The sequence below is a fragment of the Aricia agestis genome, chromosome 17, assembly GCF_905147365.1.
Source record: "Aricia agestis chromosome 17, ilAriAges1.1, whole genome shotgun sequence".
Taxonomy (NCBI): Eukaryota; Metazoa; Arthropoda; class Insecta; order Lepidoptera; family Lycaenidae; genus Aricia; species Aricia agestis.
This window is the reverse complement of record NC_056422.1, coordinates 11438352-11462233: the sequence shown is the minus strand read 5'-3', so window position 1 is coordinate 11462233 and position 23882 is coordinate 11438352. Positions and strand designations below refer to the sequence as shown.

The 23882-nt window shown below is 35.8% G+C and overlaps 1 protein-coding gene across 1 annotated transcript in view; it reads left to right on the top strand.

Annotated features, from left to right (window-relative positions):
• The first annotated feature begins 1510 nt into the window (after window positions 1-1510).
• LOC121735333 overlaps window positions 1511-23882 on the top strand; it is a 47162-nt gene continuing 24790 nt past the window's right edge. Inside the window, exons 1-5 of the mRNA XM_042126123.1 lie at window positions 1511-1701; window positions 20933-21100; window positions 21772-21884; window positions 22378-22466; window positions 23238-23356. Of these exons, the coding sequence (XP_041982057.1) occupies window positions 1697-1701; window positions 20933-21100; window positions 21772-21884; window positions 22378-22466; window positions 23238-23356 (494 nt within the window). The 5' untranslated portion in view covers window positions 1511-1696. The remainder of the gene's footprint in view (window positions 1702-20932; window positions 21101-21771; window positions 21885-22377; window positions 22467-23237; window positions 23357-23882) is intronic.

Below are 23882 nucleotides of genomic sequence, written 5' to 3'. Positions count from 1 at the left end.
TCGTTTTGTTGGTTCGTCGTTTTGTTCTGTTTTTGCTCGACATCGACTCATAAAGATATCAAACAAGTATTAATTATGTGACACTTCACTTTTTTGATCATCTATTTATACTCGTTTTACTTATAAGAAGGCTGTGGACCTTGCAAGGAATTCATCCCCGTTTAGTCTAGAATACTTATTAGTTATTTGTGTAAACTTGCGTGTAAACAGTAAACAGTATTCCGTAGTAACGGTACATTTTTCTGCGTTAAAGAGTATTTTTTGTCCATCCCCGTGATGTACTCTGTGTGTACGCCCAATTTAATTAAAATCGGCTCAGTCGTTTTGGAGCTTACTTGATCCAAATCAACAAAATTTTCCACTTAATAATTAAAACAAATAACTTCAAAAAATAGGTTTCTAATATAAGTAATTATTATTCAGTTCGATTATGAGCCAAACAAAAAAAAATGTTGGTACTACTGTTTTGGCACCAGGATTTCCGGTTCAAAGATTTGGATCAATTTTCTCACTTTCTTCGACAAATCTTCTAGAACTGATGGATAGTTTCCTGCATAATCAATAAAATTTGAATGAGGAACTCATGATGACAATAAAAACATAATATTTGTAAGTAGAACATAAAAAAAAAATTATAGACTTGAGTAGAAGAACCAGATAACTAAAATTTTATAATATCATAAGGACAATTACTCACTTTTTCCCTTATGATTTAAACAAACCATGTAAGTTACCTACTTCAACATCTGGCTAATAATATATCTGGCTATGCATAAAATCCACATTATTTTCATTTCTAATTATTTTCTCGGCCCTAAAGCCCCCATTTATGCGAAAAACGACAATTGTTTAACTGTTACTTATCCCTTTCTTCCACTCGTGTCTTTCATTATTTAAAACTAGAAGAAATATGAGAAAATTAAAGAAGTAGAAATAAAATCTACCATAAAATAGTCAAATATAGTACAAATTAGATAGTCCATAGCCGCAACAACATAAAATACAAAATATTCAAATTCAATATAGTAAATAAAAATATACAACTTCTCAGCATTAATTGTAAATATGGCCAATTGAAACTAAATAAAAAATATATTTTTTAATGTATGGAAACGGAGAAAAGAATACAAACAATCGTTAATCTATAAACTTAATATAGTAAATCTATAAACAGGGAAGCACGTATTATTACACTAGAATAAAATAGAAGCATAAACGGCTAACTATCACAATATTTTACTAAATATAACAACTCTATAAATAGTAAACCATAAAAAAATAAAAGGGCCGAGCCACGAGCTTAAACAGCTAAAAAAAAGAAATTGGAGGAGTGCCATTGAAAGAAATCGCGGAGCTAAGATTGATCATGCGCTTTTTGTTTTTGATGCATCGCGCTTGCAGTCCGTACGGCGCGTGCGGCTCGCGCAGTGCAATACACCGCACCGTATGCACGCAGCTTTATTTACGAGAAAAAAAAAAACAAAAAAAACTAAAAAAAATCTATCCGCGCGATATTTTTTTATTTAGGCCCAGCATGTAACCTTCCACTTGCTGTATTTTATTTTCAAATCAAAGTCATTTTTCAAAGTCCATTGAAATTCAAATTTGTGAATATAAGCGGTGTGTATTTATTTTTTCCGGTCTATTTCCCGTTGTGTGTCCGATCGTTTGGTTTCGTGAAGATTTTGTGCACATAATGGGGTAAGTATTTTTTCTTTTCTAATAAAAAGAAATATACAAAAAGCGCGCCAGAAAAACTTCAAAATAATAAGTCGCTGTTATTTTTGTTTTTTTTTTTTCAAATAAATAAACACAAGCTAACGGCAAATTTTTGGTTATTTAATAATAATATTATTATTAAAAAATATATCACAAAATTAAAGAGATATTTTAGATTGATTTAATCGTAAAAATTAAAAGTGACAACTTGAAGATAACAGCCACGAATCTAAGAAGCTGATGAAAATTTGTTTAGTCTTACGAAAATAAGTAACAAATTAGTCTACAATAATTAGTTTTAAGTCTATTAATAATAATTGGCCAGTAATTAATGTAAGTCAAGACTTTTATAGACAAATAAACTCCCAAACACTTTAAGTAAACTTAGATTAACTAGATATTATAGCTCGCTACTTTGTTGCAACAATTTCGATTATCGTGCTGATATCGCATATTTTTATTGGTAAAAAAACTTCTATTACATTTACCGGGAACGTATATTTTCATACCATATTTCATTAAAATCGATTAAGCTGTTTGTTCTTGAGAGCACACTGACTTTCGTTTTTAAAATGTTATTATAATATCGTTTTTAATTGACAATTATGTATTGACTCATATATTGCTTTTGATTCATCAAAATTCAAACTCTACATCTATAATGAGTTAATGACTCTAAGTTCATTTTACGTACTTTAGAAAAATGTATATTTAAGATATTTTGCATTAGTGTTGAAGTTTTTAAAATATCAATTTTTAATGTGTAGGGTTAACCGTAAAACGTTGGGCTATTTTGCCCCCGAGCAGCCGCTTGATTAAAATTTCACCCCATCTTCACCTCAACCTGTGAGAAACAACATGTGTCACTTTGACCCCTTGTGGAAATAATGATGTAACAACTAAGTAACATTATTCACAAGGTACCTAATCTATATTATGCACCTTAAAGTGTAAATATAAAAATTAATTATAGTATACTTATTAGTTATATATTCAAAATTGCAATGCATTTCACAGTTTTTCAAAACAATTTATTACGATTTTCCAATTTTCTTTTCCGACATTTTTTTGATAAATCAAAAATATTGTGTCAGTTTTAAATTTTTGATATTAGTTGTGATATCGTTCGTGTATTAACTTTTTTATCAGAGGTCCCCGAAAAATTTTCAGCGTTAAAACTGGCTCAATTTTTCTTAACAACATACGTGGAGAACTAACAGACATATTTGGGTTTATGTAACTACTTAATATGGATTATTTCAAACCCATTTCAAAGCTTGATGGGTATATGTTACTATTCTGATCTCCGACAAAAACAAGGGTATCTATCCTTTCAATCAGATCAACTCAATATGGGCGGGCCCTTATGACTTGCAATAATTTGAAATACCCAAATTTTCTGGCCTAAATGTTAACTCCGTCAAACAATAAGTACATTTAAATGACAATAGCATCTCGAAATCTGACGTACATAACATATCATAAAGATGCATATAAGCATATATTATATGCTATTTTTTAGCTAAGCTATTAATTATTAAAATCTGCAGTCCTCGTGCAAGGCGAGCACTACAGGGCTAGTAGTAGTGGAATCTACTACCTACATTCCTAATTAGTAACTACGCTACTAACTAGTTATAAAGACAAACAAAATTAGCAATAATTCTGTACTGACATGACATGTACCTGCCAACGATACGACTCCGACATAGTTATGTTAAATAATTCAACGCTGACATATAAAACTATATGGTCTTGAGCTACTATATTTCATAAGATGCATAAATATTATTGCCATATGATATACTCACCTAAAATATTATGTATTTTTCGCGAAAATTTATACAATTATAATATCACTCAAAAAACTTAAAATATAACCTATAACTTTATACTAAATGACGCCCGGAACTCCGTTGCCACCAAATTTGTTCATTGTGCGGGATATAATTCTGTCTACTCTGCGCGGGATCCATCCATTTTACCGGGATAAAAAGTATCCTATGTCCTTTCTCGGGACTCAAGTCTCAAAGTATATAAGATATGGACCTTTAAGCAAAATCGGTTTAGCGGTTCAGGAGTGAAGAGGTAACAGACAGACAGATACACTTTCGTATGATATTGGTAAAGTAGGTAATATAAAATGAAGAAAGTAAAAAAAAAACACCCGATAGAAAACTTTAATAAGGGCCTGTTTCACCACTTCCTGATATGTGCCGAATAGGGTATCCACAACGTAACTTGACAGATGAAGTATGGAGAATCTGTCAAAAACGTTGTGAATAACCTATTCGGCACTTTATCAGAAAGCGGTGAAACAGGCCCTAAGTGTCAGAAATCCTATGCAAAATATCAAACTGATCATTTCACTTTTTCCTGAATAAACCCAATTTTGTCAGAACTGTCAGAACTTTTATACGTGGGAGAGTCATGCTTCGACACGAATGGGCCGGCTCGACCGGAGAAATACCACGTTCTCACAGAAAACCGGCGTGAAACAGCACTTGCGCTGTGTTTCGCCGAGTGAGTGAGTTTACCGGAGGTCCAATTCCCTTCTCTATCCTCCCCTATTCCCTTCCCTTCCCATCCCTACCCTCCCCTATTACCCTATTCCCTCTTAAAAGGCCGGCAATGCACCTGCAGCTCTTCTGATGCTGCGAGTGTCCATGGGCGACGGAAGATGCTTTTCATCAGGTGACCCGTTTTCTCGTTTGCTTTTCTCTCATAAAAAAAAAAAAAAAAAAAAAAAACTGAGCGGACTGATGATGGTGAAGTATTAGCAACTACACTCTCGACCATGTCGTGGTCTAAGCACACCATGCCGAAGTTACGCGGCGGATGTTCGGCATGATTACGTTAGCAATGTCAAACTCATACAATAAAACGCGACGTAATTTCGTCATCATGTGTCATCGGTAATTTAGTGTCTAAATACACCATGCCGAAGTTCCGCGGCGGAAGTTCCGCATGATTCCGCCTGCAATGTATTTTAAATTACACGCCGAAATTACGTCGTGTTATATTATATCCGTTTGATATGGCTGACTCCGTAATCATGCCGAACTTCCACCGCGGAAGTTCGGCATGGTGTGTTTAGACACTTAAAATACATTACAGGCGTAATCATGCCGAACTTCGGCCGCGTTTTTTCTGCCTAGTGTGTTTAGACACTTCGAATAAAATAAATAAAACAATATCATAATCGGTCCACCCATTTGTGTGCTACGATGACAGACATGTCAAACTTATCCCAGATTTTTGTCGGGGGTTAAATATTCAAAATCACGCTTAACTTTATCACAACTACATTTTAACCCTGCAAGTGAAGTCTGGGTAAATTTTATCCCGTACTAATAAAAACTGTTTCATTTGTAATCAATAACGGGACATCCATCGCGGGTTAAGCGGGATACTAAATGCTAATACATAGGCTATTATAGGCACATTCCAATCCGCCCACTGAGATAGGCTGTTGAGCAAATTGCTATAAACGACACATACTTTTCGATAATCGACAAAATAAAACTGCTTCGGCGCATGTATTAAAGATACAAAGTATTTTACTGCTGATATCTTAATAAAAACTTAAAGTTGATTAAATTAAGTCTCTTACTACTTAACTTACTACTTGTCGATAATCGACAAAATAAAACTGCTTCGGCGCATGTATTAAAGATACAAAGTATTTTACTGCTGATATCTTAATAAAAACTTAAAGTTGAGTAAATTAAGTACTAAATTATGATTAGTTCATTTAATGAAGGGTTTTACGTTTATGTCTAAAAAAACATTTGTATAAAGTTCGTTTCAAAACTGTAATTAGATTAAAACTTTTATACGTCACATACTTTTATAGTTTCCACGATCTTTCTTAGTTTTAATAGCATTGATATTAAGTACCATCTTTACCATTAACTAATGCCGTTAATGAGAATGTGCTACTGTCTGTCTGTCTGTTACCCCTTCATGCGGAATCGATTAAGGTGTTTGTTATGAAGATACTTTCAGAAATGAGAAAGATCATGGGGAAGTTTCAGTTTCGCAAAATTTTCGTAAAATGAACGAATCTTGGTGCAACGGAATAGCGGGTGCAAAGTTTTATAATGACAGCTATAGCTCTACCAGAATCTGATGGCAAAAAGTGAGGAAATATACGAGGGAGAGCCATGCTTCGGCACGAATGGGCCGGCTCGACCGGATAAGTACCACGTTCTCACAGAAAACCGGCGTGAAACAGCGCTTGCGCTGTGTTTCGCCGAGTGAGTGAGTTTACCGGAGGCCCAATCCCCTACCCTATTCCCTTTCCTACCCTCCCCTATTCCCTTCCCTTCCCTACCCTCCCCTATTACCCTATTCCCTCTTAAAAGGCCGGCAACGCACATGCAGCTCTTCTGATGCTGCGAGTGTCCATGGGCGACGGAAGTTGCTTTCCATCAGGTGACCCGTTTGCTCGTTTGCCCCCTTATTTCATAAAAAAAAAACCGGGGTAATTGGAATAAAACATTTTGATCCTTTTTCCTTATAGCAGCTGCTTCTGTGTGTGAAACACGCAAGTATAAAAATTTATCCAATGATAAAAGGATATTTTTTGAAAATCTGCCCTCCAAATTTGCCATCAGGCAAGGTTAAATGGTCACATTTAGCAATTCCCCTCAATCAATTCAGCAAATGAATTGTCCAAACTGTCAAACTGACAAATGTCAAATTAGTACCAATGGGGATTGTCTATTTTTTTTTAATTTTGCTCATTACAAAAACATTTCGAGGAATAAGGTCAGTGATAGTTTTTCTGTATATAAACGAAAAAAATACCCATTAGTTACTTATATTTTTGAACAAATATGTTTAACCTTAGTTTGACCTTCAATGGCGTTAAATTAGCAATAAATTCGACCAACATTACGTTTCGAACTTTTGGTAAGCTTCTCGTATCAGCTTTCACATAATGAGAACTTGCTTGACGAACCAGCCATTATAAATAAGATTGATAGGAAATTTAAAACATACTCAAGGTCAATTATTGGCCGCCGATGATGACGTCAGAGCGAAATTTTAAAAATTTATTGAGAAAAAACTAGCCAATGAATTTCAAAATTATTTAATTTATATTCTTAAAATACCCTATTTTAACGAAAAAAAAATATAAAAAGTACATGTGATTTTTTTTGGACAATATTTTTTGATCGCAAAATGCAATTCTGCTTGCAATTCTAGACATGAATTGCAAGCAGAATTGCATTTTGCGATCAAAAAATATAATGATTCATATTATGATTCTCCAAAGCGACCATTTTAGCCCCGCAGATCTGGACCTATAGGTACATTTTATCATCCTCGATTCTCAATACGAAAAACTACCAACTTTCTAAATAATCCGATAGAAAAATACTGTGTCCATGACATACACTTTGCTATACTCGTGTGATAACATTCGATATCACTTAGCCCCCGGTAACCATATCCGGAAGCCATACCACTCTCATTTGACATGCAATACTTAAATTAACAAACATGATCGCCTATTAATCTCCATTAAATTGCATTAGTTGACATGCGTATGTGTAAAATGTGTTCTCTATCCATACTATTATAAAATATGCGAAAATGTGTCTGTCTGTTACATCTTTACGCCCAAACCGCTGAACTTTGCTGTTTGGATGGACATATAATATACTTTTCGATATCAATAATTTAGGGCTATCAAGTATAACATCTAGTTATATGATATAATAGCGCCAAAATTCGTTATAATTCTATAATAATCATTAATGAAGATTACGCCATCTACATCAATTATTATATTATTTTAATTTGTCTTAAAAGCTAAAATTTCCTCAAACCCTTTTAATATTCCACGCCAAAGGTATGTGTGCACGTTTAGAGATAATAATTTATGATTTAGTTTTAACACAATTTATTATTAACTTATATATAAAAACGAGCTTTTGCCCGCGGCTTCGCTCGCGTTAAGAAGTATTATTATATACAAACTTTCATCCCCTATTTGAACCCCTTGAGGGCGAATTGATCAAAATCCTTTCTTAGCGGATGCCATCCGTCATAACATCTACCTGCATGCCAAATTTCACCCCGATCCGTCCAGTGGTTTAGGCTGTGCGTTGATAGATCACTATGTCAATCAGTCGCCTTTGAGTTTTATATATACAGATAAGTCGGGTTCTCCTTCCTGACGCACGAACCGAGTTTTTTTTCGTTTTGTATTGTTTTGTATTCGTTGGAAAGGTCTCGGGCTCCGTGAGGTCTATAGAAAAAAAATCAGAAAAAACTTCAAAAGAAAAGCAGGAAAACAGGGAAAATCATTTTATGGCAAAACAACATTTGCCGGGACAACTAGCTATTATTATAAGTTATTGAATTTTGTTTCTAACGTTGAATGTTTTTTCACACAATTAATTTACGGAATAAAATAATTGAAATAATGATTTGAATTCATAGGGTTGAATTTTTATATTTTTTATAAGAGGGCCATCTTACCAAAATAATCTAAAGAATTTGAAAAATGGATGTATGACAGATCACGATGGAATGAATTTTTATAAATTTTTCATAAGTGGGTGAAAAAATAAAAAAAGAACACGGTTGTATGACGTCACTCATCCACGTACTTGCGGTATATGCTTGCCTTCGGTGTTACATATAGATGAAATTCATGTATGGATTACATTAAAATAATAATAAGCAAATTTATTACGAATGTTTTGAAATACAGTTGGAATTTTTATGGCGAAGTCGAGGGAGCAAACCGATAGCCTTATTGTAATCACATAGGAACAAGACAAGTATATTACTGAGTTTTGATTCCACTTGCATTATTTAAATTTAAAATTGTTATCCAAGACAAGAGTGGATGAAGTGGATACCGTAAAACGAGCAATTGATTATTTTTTTTAAATAATTTGAACAAACCTTGTAACTTACCTTCTTCGTCATCTGGATAATATTAGTAGCTATAGGTATATAATTATTATAGAATCCACATTTATATTTTTTATATAAATAATTTCCCGGTCTTAAAATTTTATTTACTAAAACGATAATTTTCAAATTGGGCAACTCCCACTTCATCCTCTCATTTATTCAATTAAAATATTATACAATCCACATTTAAAAGTTAAAATTCGTTGATTAAAGAAATTTCACCTTCGTTTCAATAAAAAATTCACCCCCTGTACAAAATTGATCCGATCTACAATATTCGGTTAATGCAAAAAGGTTAGTTAATTATACTATAGGACAACGACATAACATTATTTATAGCTCGTTTGATGTTGTTTTATCGTGATCTGGATAGCTCTCTATCGACGTTAGTGCTCTGTAAACATCCTATTATAATGTACTAATTTAAAGGTAAACGATGTTAGTATTAGTAACATCATTTTCTAGACTTAGGTCTAGCTCCAGACTTACATTTAGTACAATGCAGGGTTATCACCTGATAATCGAAGAATCGAATAGGCATGTAAAAAAGTCGTGCGCTTGATTTCTCGGCAATCATGTGTAGTCCTACTGGGCAAAGGAATCTGAGTGTATTGCGTACATACTAAAGCACTATAAAAATATTTTTAATAGTGTAGTTTCAGTAAAAACTACCATCGACAATGAAAATGGTGTAGGAGCTATTGGTGATATTATAATTTTCATTTCATCTAGATAAAAAGATTTTAATTTTTATACCGATATCTCAACTTCGAAATAATAATATTATATGATTTCATGGTTCAAGTAGCTTTAATTTCGTACAAGCCAATGGAATATAAGTAAACAATAATTTCACACAAAATCAAAAAAGTCACGTACAAACTCGAGTTACGCAAACAAATTTCAAGCAAACGAAAACAATACGGTAATACAAAGTTTCCGAGTTCTGCTACACAAAACAAACATACATGATTAAAGGGATTGCATCCTGTAGAGCTTTCGACGAATTGAAGATAATCTTGAAACAGTTTCGTGATTTTTTTTTCAGACGAAGCATTTTTGACTATATTCGGTCCTTTTACCTCTCAACAAAACAGGGGTATAATGTAATTGATTGCACTGTCGGTTCTTGGTGGAAATTCGTATACAATTTTAGTGAAAACTATATTCAATTACTGAATATATTGGAAAAGGGCATATTGTAAATTGTGTCATATTAATGTTTAAAAACATAAATAAAACGCAATTGAACACAAAACTGTAAAGTATGTGTTTATTGTATTTTGTGTCTGATATTTTATACGTTATTTTTCATGATAACGTGATAGAAATCGTTCTCTAAACCACAATAGACATAACGACCAGTAGTTCGACTGCAAAGAGACGGACAGGTTTCAATATCTGTCAAATTCGTCGGGTTTCACTAGGATTATGAACGGAATGTGCCTCGCGCTGGCTGATATAATTTATTTTTAAATATTTAAAATAAAGATTTCAAAATTAGATTCTGTCAATTTTAATCGCATGTGCCAAAACATAAACAACAATACGACCAAAGAGGAACACGTCCAGCGAATATGTCATAGTTTTAAATTCGTAGGTGACAAGTTAACAACCCTGGCGACGATTTTCGTCATAATACGTCAAATTTAAAAATTTCAACTTCAGTTCTAAGTCGGCATACTCTATCATTCTGTCTACTCTGTCTAAACTCTGTCATCACCAACTATCTACTGCTAGCATTTATGGTATGCTTTATAACTTTTAAAATGTCAAAATTGTGTCTTTCCTTGAAGTTTGGAATTGGACCACACAATTTCTTCTGAACTTGTAGAACCTTTAACAAGTTTAGGTCTAGGTCTAAAACTCTAGACAAGTTTCGTAGCGATGTTCCATCCTACACAACCATCCTATCCTACTTCCTACTAATATTATAAAGGCGAAAGTTTGTTTGGATGTACTAGGGATGTTTGTTACTCTTTCACGCAAAACCTGCTGAACGGATTTTAATAAAACTTTACAGTAATATAGCTTTTACATCAGAATAACACATAGGCTACAATTTTGACCGATTTTCAAAATGGGGGAGGTGTTATGTTGGTTTTTTTTATGTTCAACGATTATTCTACCGCGCCGTTTGTTTACCGATTTTCAAAATTTCTCTTTTGGTTTATAGGGTATCATCCCAATTTGATATTATATTCATAAAAGTGGTGATCCGATTATCTCACGAATTACTGGTGCAATTTTTATGGCAATATTTGGGACAGATATAGAGTAGACCACGTGACAATTTTATATTAAACTATAAAATATAAACTAATAAACTATTTTTTGTAGGAAAACGTATGGTTTCCCTCTCTCTCCTAATTTACGCGGGCGAAACCGCACGGGAAATCTAGTCTAAGATAAATCTGTAATTCTTATCTTCATTCAAACCTTGAAACACTGTACCTTCTTAGGTGCAAAAGTCCATGGAGTACTGGTACATTGGATTCTACTCCACAAGATGACTTTAAAAACTTTTTCTAGATGTAAAAGTACTGAACGGATTTTGTGCTAAAAGGATCATATTATATCCTATAATATAACTGCAATGCTTTCACAGTTAAGGGTTGACTCAGACCGCAACGCGACGCGTAGATGCATTTCTAAATTTATATAGATTTGACAGATTAGCAAGACGTCTCGCGCAATAGAAATCTGTCAAATCCATACTTTATGCCGGCCCGCGCCGCACCCGCATCGCCTCGTCGCGTTGCTGCGGTCTGAATTGACCCTTAGAGCACCAGCTTAGAAAATAAGCAAAGACCTTTTTTCGGCGTTTAACAACGTTTCTGTCAATAATATTACTAGCTATTTGACTGAGCTTTGCTCGGTATTCGATAAAACACGAATAAAAAGACATTTTCTGAAAATGATTCCTAGCTAGATTTATCGCCCCCGAAACCCCCTATATACTAAATTTCATTAAAATCGTTGGAGCCGATTCCGAGATTCCAATTATATATATATATATATATATATATATATATATATATATATATATATATATATATATATATATATATATATATATATATATATATATATATATATATATATATATATATATATATATATATATATATATATATATATATATATAATATATATATATATATATATATATGAAATTGAAATGTATATATATTTATATACAAGAATTAAGAGGATACACCAGGGGCTAGAGAAATGAAAGAAAAGTACGTGTAATATCTATAGCTGTCTCCCTTACCTCAAGCCTATACCGCAGAACGCGATAGAGACAACTGCAGAAAATCAACGATTCGTTGTCCCCTTATTCCTTCTCCAAAACTTAACCGATTTAAGTACTTTTTTCATTAAAGATTAAAAAAAGGCTTGAGCTGTGTTCCTATGTTTTGCTTTTTTTTGTATAATCTAGCCAAATCTGTTTTCTGGACGTTTGAACACAGCGGAAAATCTGGCCATTTTTTTGGGTTTTTGAACGTTCATATCTTATTTAATAATTAAATTATGAAAAAAAAGAAAACATAGGGACATTGTATTAGTGGCCGTAGATATTCAGGAAAAAAATTATAACTCTACTAGCATTATCCAGAGAGGAAACAGGGGACAACGTTTGTATGGAAAAAAGGGCGGTGTGGACTCCTCTTTATAAGATAAGATAATCAATTTTGGTCGGATACTGTATCTAGCGCCCTCTGCTCCGACTTTTTTGTAATATTTCATATTAGGCTTTTAATTTACGTTTATCCTAAAAATGTAGCTCTCGGGAATTACTGTAATAACTGCGTTACTGAAATTGGTGTTTTAAATCACTAAACTAGACGTAAATGATGATGATTAATATGATTCACAATAAAGTCTTCATTACCCCTTTTAATTGTGACCGTTTTTCTAAGAAGCACACGCTCGAAATCCTTGGTGCTATTAATAATTCGCTCAGACGCACTAAATCTGTGGACATAAAGGAAATACATCAAAACACGAACAGAAATACAAACAGTATGGCAGACAGACGGCTAGGGTTGCCAGAAGGGATTTGAAAGGATTATTATTGACTTAGTATGACGCTCGCAACTCCGTTGCGCCAGAATTCGTTTATCGCCACATTATTCCGGGACAAATGTATTCTATGCCCTTTTCCGGAAGTCAACGTGTCTCTATACCTAGTTTTCTCAAAATCAGTTCAGCGGTTTGGACGTGTAGAGGTCACTGACAGACTGAGACGGACACATTCTCGTTTATAATATTGGTATGGAGGGGGTGGTCGGATATCTTAGAATTAGAGATGAAATATGAGAGCAATACAATAAATAAAAATGTGATGACTTTTACCTGACAAAAAAAGCTATAGAATATAAAATTGCCAAAATTTTAAAAGATTTTCAGATCTTTTCAAATAACCCGGACATAGGTGGATCATCATATTTAAGTTCTTGCTCAGAAGAGCAAGATCTTAAAAACGATGATCCACCTATGTCCGGGATATTTGAGGTTTTTTCGCCGGGAATTTATCTTTTCAATAGCGTTATTAACTTACGTCATATTAGAGTAAAACATCTTCTACTGAGTCTACTGTATGACGTGAGCCAATCAAAAAGCTCGTAAAAATATCCTGTCTCAAAAAATGGGCACAAAATAAAGTAATTTCAACCCCTGCGTAAAATTAAAACAAAGGTGCCAAAATTTTAAAATGTTACAAAATGAACATCAAATTCAACACAATATTTTAGCAGTAACTTTTGTCCCTTATCTGGTAACCCTGCGACAGACAGACGGCGCGGCAGACTGTGTATTTATAGTTTTTTTGTCACTCCCTGATATATTTAGTGCAGTTTTCGTATTGACACGCTGTTTTATCGAATTTTCGCTGCACTTAGCGTATCTAAGAATTTATGAGTTCACAAAACATTTGATTTATAATGTATTGTTACTTCTTATCGTTCGATGCATTTAGTTTTTTTGATATCTCTTTTATAAAAACGGGACTTTTTTTATCTGACTGCATTGAAAGGGTTAAGTTGGTACAAAAAACACTATTATTTATTTACATGTAAGGGTATCAAAATTGTAAGGATTTCAAACTCAAAAACTATAGGCGCAGGCTATGCTATGGTGATTGTTATGCTTGAATACAAAAAATGTTATGAACCGAAATAATATTGAGTTTGAGAAAATAACCATGATATTTTTTTTCATTTAATTCTAATACCAGAGGCCTGAGAGGATAGGGAATAATTAGAAAAGTAAAAACTCGCAAACGTAAGGTACCGTTCCAATCAACGGCCACCGACCGCGACCGATAAAAGTTTAAATAAAATACCATTTTATGATATATAATAGGTTTCAATTTGCTCTACGGCACCACAAACTACAAAGTATTGGCGGCAAGAGTTGCTAGACCAATTTCAATGTAACCCCACTAACCCAAACCCGCGGCCCGCCGAGACTTTATCTGTGGCCCGCGCGTGACGTTAAACCATTTTCAAATTCACGCCCACCGACACAATTATGTATAGTCGTGGTGAAAGTCAACATGGTTTTCATTTTTAAAATTTTAATCATGAAATTATTTTGAAGAACGTTATTTTTCACCCTAAAAAAAAAATTGTTGCGGCCCGCGACCAAGATCGAAACATGTTTGTGGCCCGTATGGAAAAAAGGTTGGGGACTACTGGTGTAACCTATAGCCAGTGATGATATAGGCTGTAGGATTTAATTGCATACCGTCTACCGACAACGCCACTGGCACTTTATTTGAATTTTTCAAAAAAAATGGGCAAAGATCGGAAAGCCTTATAGAAGAACTATACGTGTAGTCTGAGTATGTCCATTGGCAACAACTATCGCTTCATCAGGTGACCGTCTGCTCTTTACCTGGTTCATTCCATATAACAATAACAATAGCTTCTTGCTTTTTTAACAGAAAATTGCTTCTACGTCTGCTTCTGAAAGCTTGGAATTATGAAATGACTCACATTTTAGTTAAACGTACAAGCTTTAACTCTCCTTCAATAAGGTCCAGTTTCGCTTCACAATGCATGTCATTTATTAGTAAAACTTGTATTAGCTTGTGCTAAGTTATGGTTATGCTTTTGAACCCACTGGCTCATTACTGGTGAGTTCATAACTTTGATTTAGGGGCTACTGTTTCATTTCTCTGGTAGTAAAATTTTAAGCTGGCTTAAATTATGAAATAACATTTGCTCGTAACTCTACCTGCGTATACAGGGTGTAACAAAAATAAGTGATAATACTTTAGGGTGTACATGTTCCTTGTAGAGAGTTCACTGTGAAAGTAGCAGCGCTGAAAGACCAAATTTTTTTTTCACTTTTGTATGGGGAAACTCGTGACGCTCGGGCCGTAGCCCATACAAAAGTGAAAAAAAAATTTTCGTCTTTCAGCGCTGCTACTTTCACAGTGAACTCTCTACAAGGAACACGTTCACACCCTAAAGTATTATCACTTATTTTTGTTACACACTAATTATATCCATTCGTAGGTATATCCCATGTTAATATAGTCTATATATATAAAACTCAAAGGTGACTGACTGATTGACATAGTGATCTATCAATGCACAGCCCAAACCACTGGACGGATCGGGCTGAAATTTGGCATGCAGGTAGATTTTATGACGTAGGCATCCGCTAAGAAAAGATTTTGATAAATTACAACCCCAAGGGGTTCAAATAGGGGATGAAAGTTTGTATATAACAATACTTCTTAACGCAAGCGAAGCCGCGGGCAACAGCTCGTGGTAATATAATTATAATAGCTCCCACACCGGTTTCAGTGACGGTGGCGTTATTGAAACCAGGCCAGCTACGCAGGAGTAATTTTATAGTGCCCAAGTGTATGCGCAGTACACAAGAGCACTCTCTATTCCTTTACTCTCATAACCCAGTGGGACGGAACAGGGACGGAAGACTGACACGACTGGCGAGAAATCAGGCGCAGGACCGACTTTTTACATGCCTATCCGACGCATGGATCATCTTACTTGTCAGACAATCAGGTGATCAGCCTACATTATACTAATCAAACTTGGAAATAACATGTTTCCAACGCGGGAATCGAACGCCGAAGCCGCGCTCTATACTACTAGAACACGGAGGCGTTCAAATTGGGGTAATATTTGGTGTTAATGAGACAGAGCGTAATTAATAAAACACCAAAGCACATCAAATCACATTAAATCAAACCAAAAAGTATTTCAACAATACCAAATTTGAATAAAACATTTTCATTTTTTTTTATTTTTATCTACTTCTTTACTTTTTTTTCATTTTCGTTATATTTCATCAAGAATTTATGTTTTTTTTTTTTTATGAAATAAGGGGGCAAATGAGCAGACGGGTCACCTGATGGAAAACAACTTCCGTCGCCCATGGACACTCGCAGCATCAGAAGAGCTGCAAGTGCGTTGCCGGCCTTTTAAGGGGGAATAGGATAGGATAGAGGAGGGTAGGGAAAGGAAGGGAAGGGAATAGTTGAGGGTAGGGAAGGGAATAGGGTAGGGGTTAGGGGATTGGGCCTCCGGTAAACTCACTCACTCGGCGAAACACAGCGCAAGCGCTGTTTCACGCCGGTTTTCTGTGAGAACGTGGTATTTATCCGGTCGAGCCAGCCCATTCGTGCCGAAGCATGGCTCTCCCACGTATAAAGAGCCTTAACTGCTGCCATACCAAATTACTTACATCACAATTATTCACAATCTTGAATATAGTGTTAATGATGACAATTTTCTGGAAAACCACGGTATTAGCTTCGGAGCCGCCCTATGTACCCTTGGTTTCCATATAGCTATAGGTATAGAATAAAGATATTTTTGAATTCTCAATGATCAATGGGTCTAAAAATTTGAAGCAAAATGTGTCTTAAATTTTAAACAGTTTTTGTTGCGAAGTATTAGGTCTACCAGAATCTGATGGCAATTTTTGACAGCAGATTTTCAAAAAATGTCCTTGATCATTGGACAAATTTTTATATTTGCATGTTTCACACACATAATAAGCCGCTAAAGGAAAAAAAATGCGTCAAAATGTTTAATTCCTATTACCCCGGTATTGCTAGAGTCAATTTATTTTCTCACTTTTTGCCATCAGTTATAGACCTATAAGACCTAAATACACATACCAGAATATTATTTTTACAGTACGTAACAAAAATCACAATTTCTCAGATTTAGATCCTATAAGTTACGTATGAATGCAATTGAATTACATTTTAGCGCCTGCAACATAAAAATGTAAGAATGTAAGAGGCTTGCGAATTGATATACATATTCAGTAAAATCCGACCAGTGACTCACTAGAACTGGTCCGGTTAAAATAAAACCATATTTAAGTACAAAGGAATGTACCGATAATTTATAGCGATACCCTTTTACCTGAGGTGTCCCTCTCTATAAATAGTTCGATGCCTACTAGGACTGATAGCATGACGACACTGAGAGAAACTACTAGTATCAATTATAGCAAATAACGTTTTAAAATAACTATAAATTAAGAAACTAGACGCCCGTAACTCCGTTGCACTAAAATTCGTTAACCGTAAAAACCGTACGTTCTTCCGGGATCAAAAGTATCCTATGTCCTTTACCGGGACTCAAATTCAAATGTCTTTATTGCCAGAATGTTGTTGATGTAAAGGTCTTATTAACAAATTATAGTTCTAACATTCTGCCATAACAATGGCGTGCAATTAAATTAAAGTCTTCATCTAAATTTTAGCGAACCCGGTGCAGCGGTTTGAGCGTGAACAGGTAACAGACAGACAGTCTGTTTTTATCAATGCTGTGGCACAATAGACATAACTACGCTGTGGATTGAAAAATCCCCCAAAATTTTCCAGCAATAAGCAAGCAATGATGATAAATTATCGCTAAGAACCACAGACATAGATCAAGATAGATACCGCATGTCGCTCCATTTGTATGAAAACGAACGTGTCACTTTTTTCCTACCTACTATGACGTACCGATGATAAGAATCGTGTCCATTATCTAGGCTAACGTTTCTAATTGAATTTCTACAGCTCAATACGGCACTTTTAGGCATTTAGGCATTTTTAAAATTCCGATTGACGTCTGATTCTGATAGGAGACTAAAAAACAGACTTTCGAAAGACGAGCATTGCTCGTCGTTTGGGAGCGCGATATGGCACGCGAAGTACATACACATGCGGTATCTATCTTGATCTATGTCTGTGCTAATAACGCTCTCGATCATGTCAGCTTTTAAACAAAAAATTTGGTAAGATAGGTCCATCCATTTGGATACTACGATGACTCGGACACCCACACACACACTAGGTATCTGATAGACAACCACAGACAAACGGATACGTCAAACTATAACACTCCTTTGTTTTAACACTACTACCCTCGGGCTCTCTGAAATCAAAGGGTTTTGATATCAAAGCGTTTTCGTGGTTGAATATAGCTATCGATCCTGGCGACACAGGATATACAATAGTGCAAACGTGTAGGCCAACCCAATATTCACTGATTCATTTGTAACATCATTTTCCAACTTTTCATTTCTACAAACAATAAATTCTAAAGTTTATTATAGTTTCGAGAGATTTTGGTGTATATGTCGCAGGCGGATTGTATAATCCGCTGTTTTAGATTATGGCTAGCTGTTTTGTAATGTGGCGGCTTCACGATTAGCCGGGTTGTCATTGCGATACGTTCTTCAATAAGGCGGCCGACGATTAGCTGCATCGTACTTTCATCGTACCGGTACTTTTTTTTACTGTTTTACATCGGAAAAATAGAAATTCTTTAATTGCACCTGAAAATTGTTCTCAAATTTACTGTTTTCTTTGTTTAATTCACTCAAAACTACGCAATTTAGCAACACTTTCGGTATCCAACGCCGTTGTTGTTGTTATGTCACAGGCAGCGCCAAGAGTAGGTATTAAGAATCGGAACTAAAAACCGCCGTTTTGAATAACGTATGGCGCCGAATACATTCCGGCGATTCTTCATTCAGCCGCATTCGATCCGGCTAATCGATAAATCGCCGCATTACAAAATGGCCCTGTTTTTTAAAACAGCTAGCCGTAATGTAAAACGGCGGATTATACAATCCGCCTGCGACATAACATAACATAATATAATATATAAAAAAATATATATATTTGCTAATTCGTTGATTTATAAAACCAGATAATGGGTATAGTCATACTTCATTCAACCGAACAAAAATAAAATAGCTCTCGGCTGCATTTTTCTGCATTGTGAGGATTGAAGAGGGTAAAATTTCTTGATTTGGATGCATTCGGTTATTCCTCACCAGTGGTTTTCACGGAAAGAATGTCGCATGTCCGGCAGATCTACTTTCTGCTCTCTCATTTCTGCTTCTTTAAGAGGATACACCAGGGGCGAGAGAAATTGAAAATAGGTATTTGAAAATGTATTGCTGTCTCACCAATCTCAAGTCTCCCACCGCAGAGCGCGATAGAGACAATACGACAAAAGTTGTAATAAAAGAACAGAAAATCTTCGATTCGTTGTCCGCTGATTCCTTCTCCAAAACTTAACCGATTTAAGTACTTTTTTCATTAAGAATTAAAGCAAGGCTTGAACTGTGTTCCTATGTTTTACTTTTTTTGTATATTTTAGCTAGTTTTGTTTTCTGGGTGTTTGAACACAGAGGAAAATCTGGCCATTTTTTTGGGTTTTTGGACGTTCTTATCTTTTTTAATAATAAAATTATGAAAAAAAAGAAAACATAGGGACATGCTAATAGTGGCCATAGATATTTAAAAAAAAATCATAACTCTACCAGCATTATCCAGGGAGGAAACAGGGGACAACGTTTGTATGGAAAAACGGTGGTGTGGACTCCTCTTAATAGGGCTCCAGAGGGATCAGAACCTTCCCAGCTTAGGTAGTCCCGGCGTCGCTATGCCAGCATACTGTATATTGCACAGAATAGATAATAGTACAAGTAATATTAGGCAGATTTACAGCCTACTAACACAAGTATTTACCTAGAGAATACACGATAGAATCCGCAACTGCTTAAAAACAATTTTCTGACTTTTTACTCGATCTGGTTTCTTGCTGGTGTCCGCTACGTTATCCGATGTCTCATTGCTTGGGTATAAGTGAAAATAACAGTACTCATGGAGCCTGAAATCATTGATGATTGTTCCCATCGTTATCGAACCTCAACCATCATTAGGGCTCATAAAACGTAGTTCCATTCGCTTTTATTTGTTCTGTACGTGTTAATGTGACTAGGAGGCCATTCGTGAAATGTCTGATCAAAGTTATATAATCAAAATTACCTTTTTTAAAACTGTCTTATTTATTTAGTCGTATGTATTATGTAGAGGTAAAATCATTATTATTGGTGTTACTAAGTTAATGAAGACTTTTTTTAATAAACTGTGCAAAATTCAAGATTTTGAACTTTATACATTACAATTATTTTTCTAAACTTAATTCACGTAGAGTATTTTCTATCTTAATATTGCGTACTCGTAAGAGCCATACCTCACCGTGATACCATGGCGACGTGGCCAGTGACGGTATAATAGCAACGTCTGCCCCCGTAGACAAGTGACGAAACTTGAACTTGAAACTACAAAATGTATGGATTTGACATGATGACGTATTCGCTAGCGAAGTGATGACTTATATCAAATCGCATACATTTTGTAGCGCTAGCGTTAGCGTTAGCGCTTTGCCACTTGTCTACAGACCCTGGTGTCTCTACGTCGCTGCAAAACGGTGTTCTTAAATTCTATAAAGATTTAAGAAAATACCTTCAAAAATGTTCAATTATCTGAGGACATCACTAAAATAGGCGACTGATTGAGTGACGGAGTATACAAAGACGTGCAAACAACTGGCAACGTCAACAGTCACTTCATGCAGAGCGGTTGACTCTGGCTACGTTGGCTACTAGACAACGTCGTCAGTCGGTCGCCAAGTGAGTTACCCGTCATACATCTCAATAGAACTAGTTCGCGACGCCTGACCACGTCGCCAATGGCGTCCCGGTGAGGTATGGCCCTAAACATTGTTTAGTAAAAACGTCTTGGCTATAATTATTGTGAACTTTACAGCCGATAGATCCTGGGACCAAATTCCCACTATCATATCGGGAATATTTCTAGTCCCATCCCAGTACCATTATGAAAGTCTTACAATTTCTTCAATTTCTTCTTCAACTTCGGAATCTACCGAGCCTTGGCCTATTCAAAAATTATTTATATTTGTTCCAGAAGCCTACATATAGCGTCTCGTTTGGCCATGGTGATCATCTTCCACGCGGCTGGTGCTGGGCTGGCTGCTCCCAGCGTGCTGGTGACAAGACTCTCCAGGTTATCAGTGGACTGGCTGCCGATGGACAACCAGACGTTGTATGTGCTGGAGGATGGGGAGTATAGGAAGTAAGTGGTGACATGAATTTCTTTTACAGATTTGCCATTTATTTCACTATCACTTACCTTACTAAACGTCACATTTATAATTTTATAAAAGTGTAGGAGTGTGAATGGATGGATTTTTGTGACTCTACAACTTAAAACATTCATCAACTTTGTAATGTTGTGGTACAGTGTCTAAAATTACCATTCATCCCAAAAACTATCTACATGGGATACTGTATTTACTTTAGTGTTATAGATGGGGTAGTGTCACTGACCTCCATTATTCAAGTACGCTGGGCATAATATGATACCCACCTGATTTTTGTGCCTATTTGAAGCGGAGAAGAGAACTAAATCTGATGTAACTTGCAAATGGCCGCTTAGTCGGTATTGGTTGTAGAAACTAGTATTAGTTCCAAGTACTCCCACTACTGCTATCAGCGCCAATATGGCGACTTTCAAACGTCATTTTTACGTCAGATTTAGTTATCTTCCCCCGCATTGGGGGCGCTGATTCCACTTCAAATAGGCACAAAAACCAGCAGTCATTTCAAAGGGTACGGTATCGTAAGTCCAGCGTACTTGTATAATGGAGGTCAGTTGGTAGTGTAGATAGTGTAGACGGGTATATCGACTAAATGACGTAGGATCTGTCTGTGAATCAGGTTACCTAATAATACTTTTTGTTCCAGTTTAGAGTTAAACACGTCGTTGATCTCACAGAAGGTGGTATACATCACCATCAGTCCATGCTCCAGGAGCATCCACTGGGCGCTGTACAACGGACCACCGGGCCGAAATGATGGTAAGTACCATCACTTCGGCATTTTTTGTTAGCCTATGCTATCCCACTGCTGGGCAAACGCCTCCTCCAGGGTCTTCCACTTGTCTGGCTCCTGTGCCACAACCAATTACCACCACAATTATAATTACACATAATATGCTTTGTTTACAATGTGGTTGATGTCTTTAATGAATATCTGAGGGAATTTACCTTTTATAGTTTGTTTTATGATAATAATTTATCAAGTAGGTTTGGTTTCTAGAATTTCAGATCATCTTGGAAGACCATTCTTCCAGGGTAACTTTACCAGTCCATAAAATTGTGGTATCAATTCAGATATTCTCTGAGATGACATGACAGACTTTATATTTGATGCTGAGTATCTCAATAGATTCCTATTTATTTTGAAACCTTTTCCATGTTCACGAAAAATAGAAATTAGTGTTTGCTTTTGACTCTTTATCGAATTATTTCCTTATTAGTAGGCCTATAATATTTTTAATTTTTATTCTAGCCCAGTTAAATCTAGTACGCGAGTACGGTGGGAGTGAGATGCAAACAGTAGCAGTTATGGTGTACAAGCGAGACAGATATGTTTTACAGGTATTTATTAGCTTAAGAGTTAAATAGAGTGACTCAAAGTATCTCCATAGCAAATTTTATTAAAATCGGTTCAGCGGTATATTATACATAATAATATTATAATATACAAACACACAACTCGCTGAAACAAAATATAATGATGGTAAAATCTCGTGCCTGATTTTGTACACTCCGGTCTTATTTCGATGAAGAGCCTCGAAGATAATAATATGAGAATAAGTCCCCCTTGGTTACTACACTATTAGAACTATCCTTCAGTTTTTATTCATAAATCTAATAAAAAAAAATCCACCCCTTGGCTGAGCGAGTAAGAGCTGAAGCTTACAGCAAAAAAAAGTACTTACCATTAAAGTTCGCGCGGGCGCTGCTGGTAAAGGAGAACTGTCAAAAATTACGTTTTTTGACAGTTCTCCTTTACCAACAGCGCCAGGTTCATTTAAAGCCTTGTCGAGCTGTACAGGTATGTACCTGTGTGCATAGAGACGCCTAATCGAACACATACACAACCTCTGTTTGAGGATATTGCTATTAAACATTGTGTATCATCCACTGTCAGTAAAAGTTTGGAGATGCTACACTTGTCAACTACCACTTGTTAGCCATGGTCTGAAGATGTATCATCCACCAGCTATTAGCCAAAGTGTGAAGATGTTCTGCCCTTAATCCATCTTCCACCAACTATCAGCCATAGTCTCAAACTAAAAACAAATAATATTCAAATGTTTTCTGAAGATGTTCTGTTCTTTAATTACTGTACCATCCTTCCACCAGCTATCAGCCAGCAAGAGCGGCGCTGTGGCGGTGAGCGTGCGAGGGGAGGCACCGCGGCTGGTGCGATCGCGACTACGCGTGCGCTCGCGCAGACGGCTGGCCGCTAATTGGGATGCCAGGTGAGATAATGATGTTTATTGGCTTCTTTTATTAGCCGCTAATTGGGATGCTAGGTGAGATAATGATGTTTATTGGCTTCTTTTATTATTTTAATAGCCGCTAATTGGGATGCCAGGTGAGATAATGATGTTTATTGGCTTCTTCTATTATTTTATTAGCCGCTAATTGGGATGCCAGGTGAGATAATGATGTTTATTGGCTTCTGATCACTGACCTCCATTACACAAGTACGCTGGACATAATATGATACCCAGTTGTTTCTTGTGCCTATTTGAAGCGGAATCAGCGCCCCCGATGCGGTGGAAGAGAACTAAATCTGACGTAACCATGACGTTTGAAAGTCGCCATATTGGCGCTGATAGCAGTAGTGGGAGTACTTGGAACTAATACTAGTTTCTACAACCAATAACGATTAAGCGGAGACTTAAGGGAACTAAATCTGACGTAACCATGACGTTTGAAAGTCGCCATATTGGCGCTGATAGCAGTAGTGGGAGTACTTGGAACTAATACTAGTTTCTACAA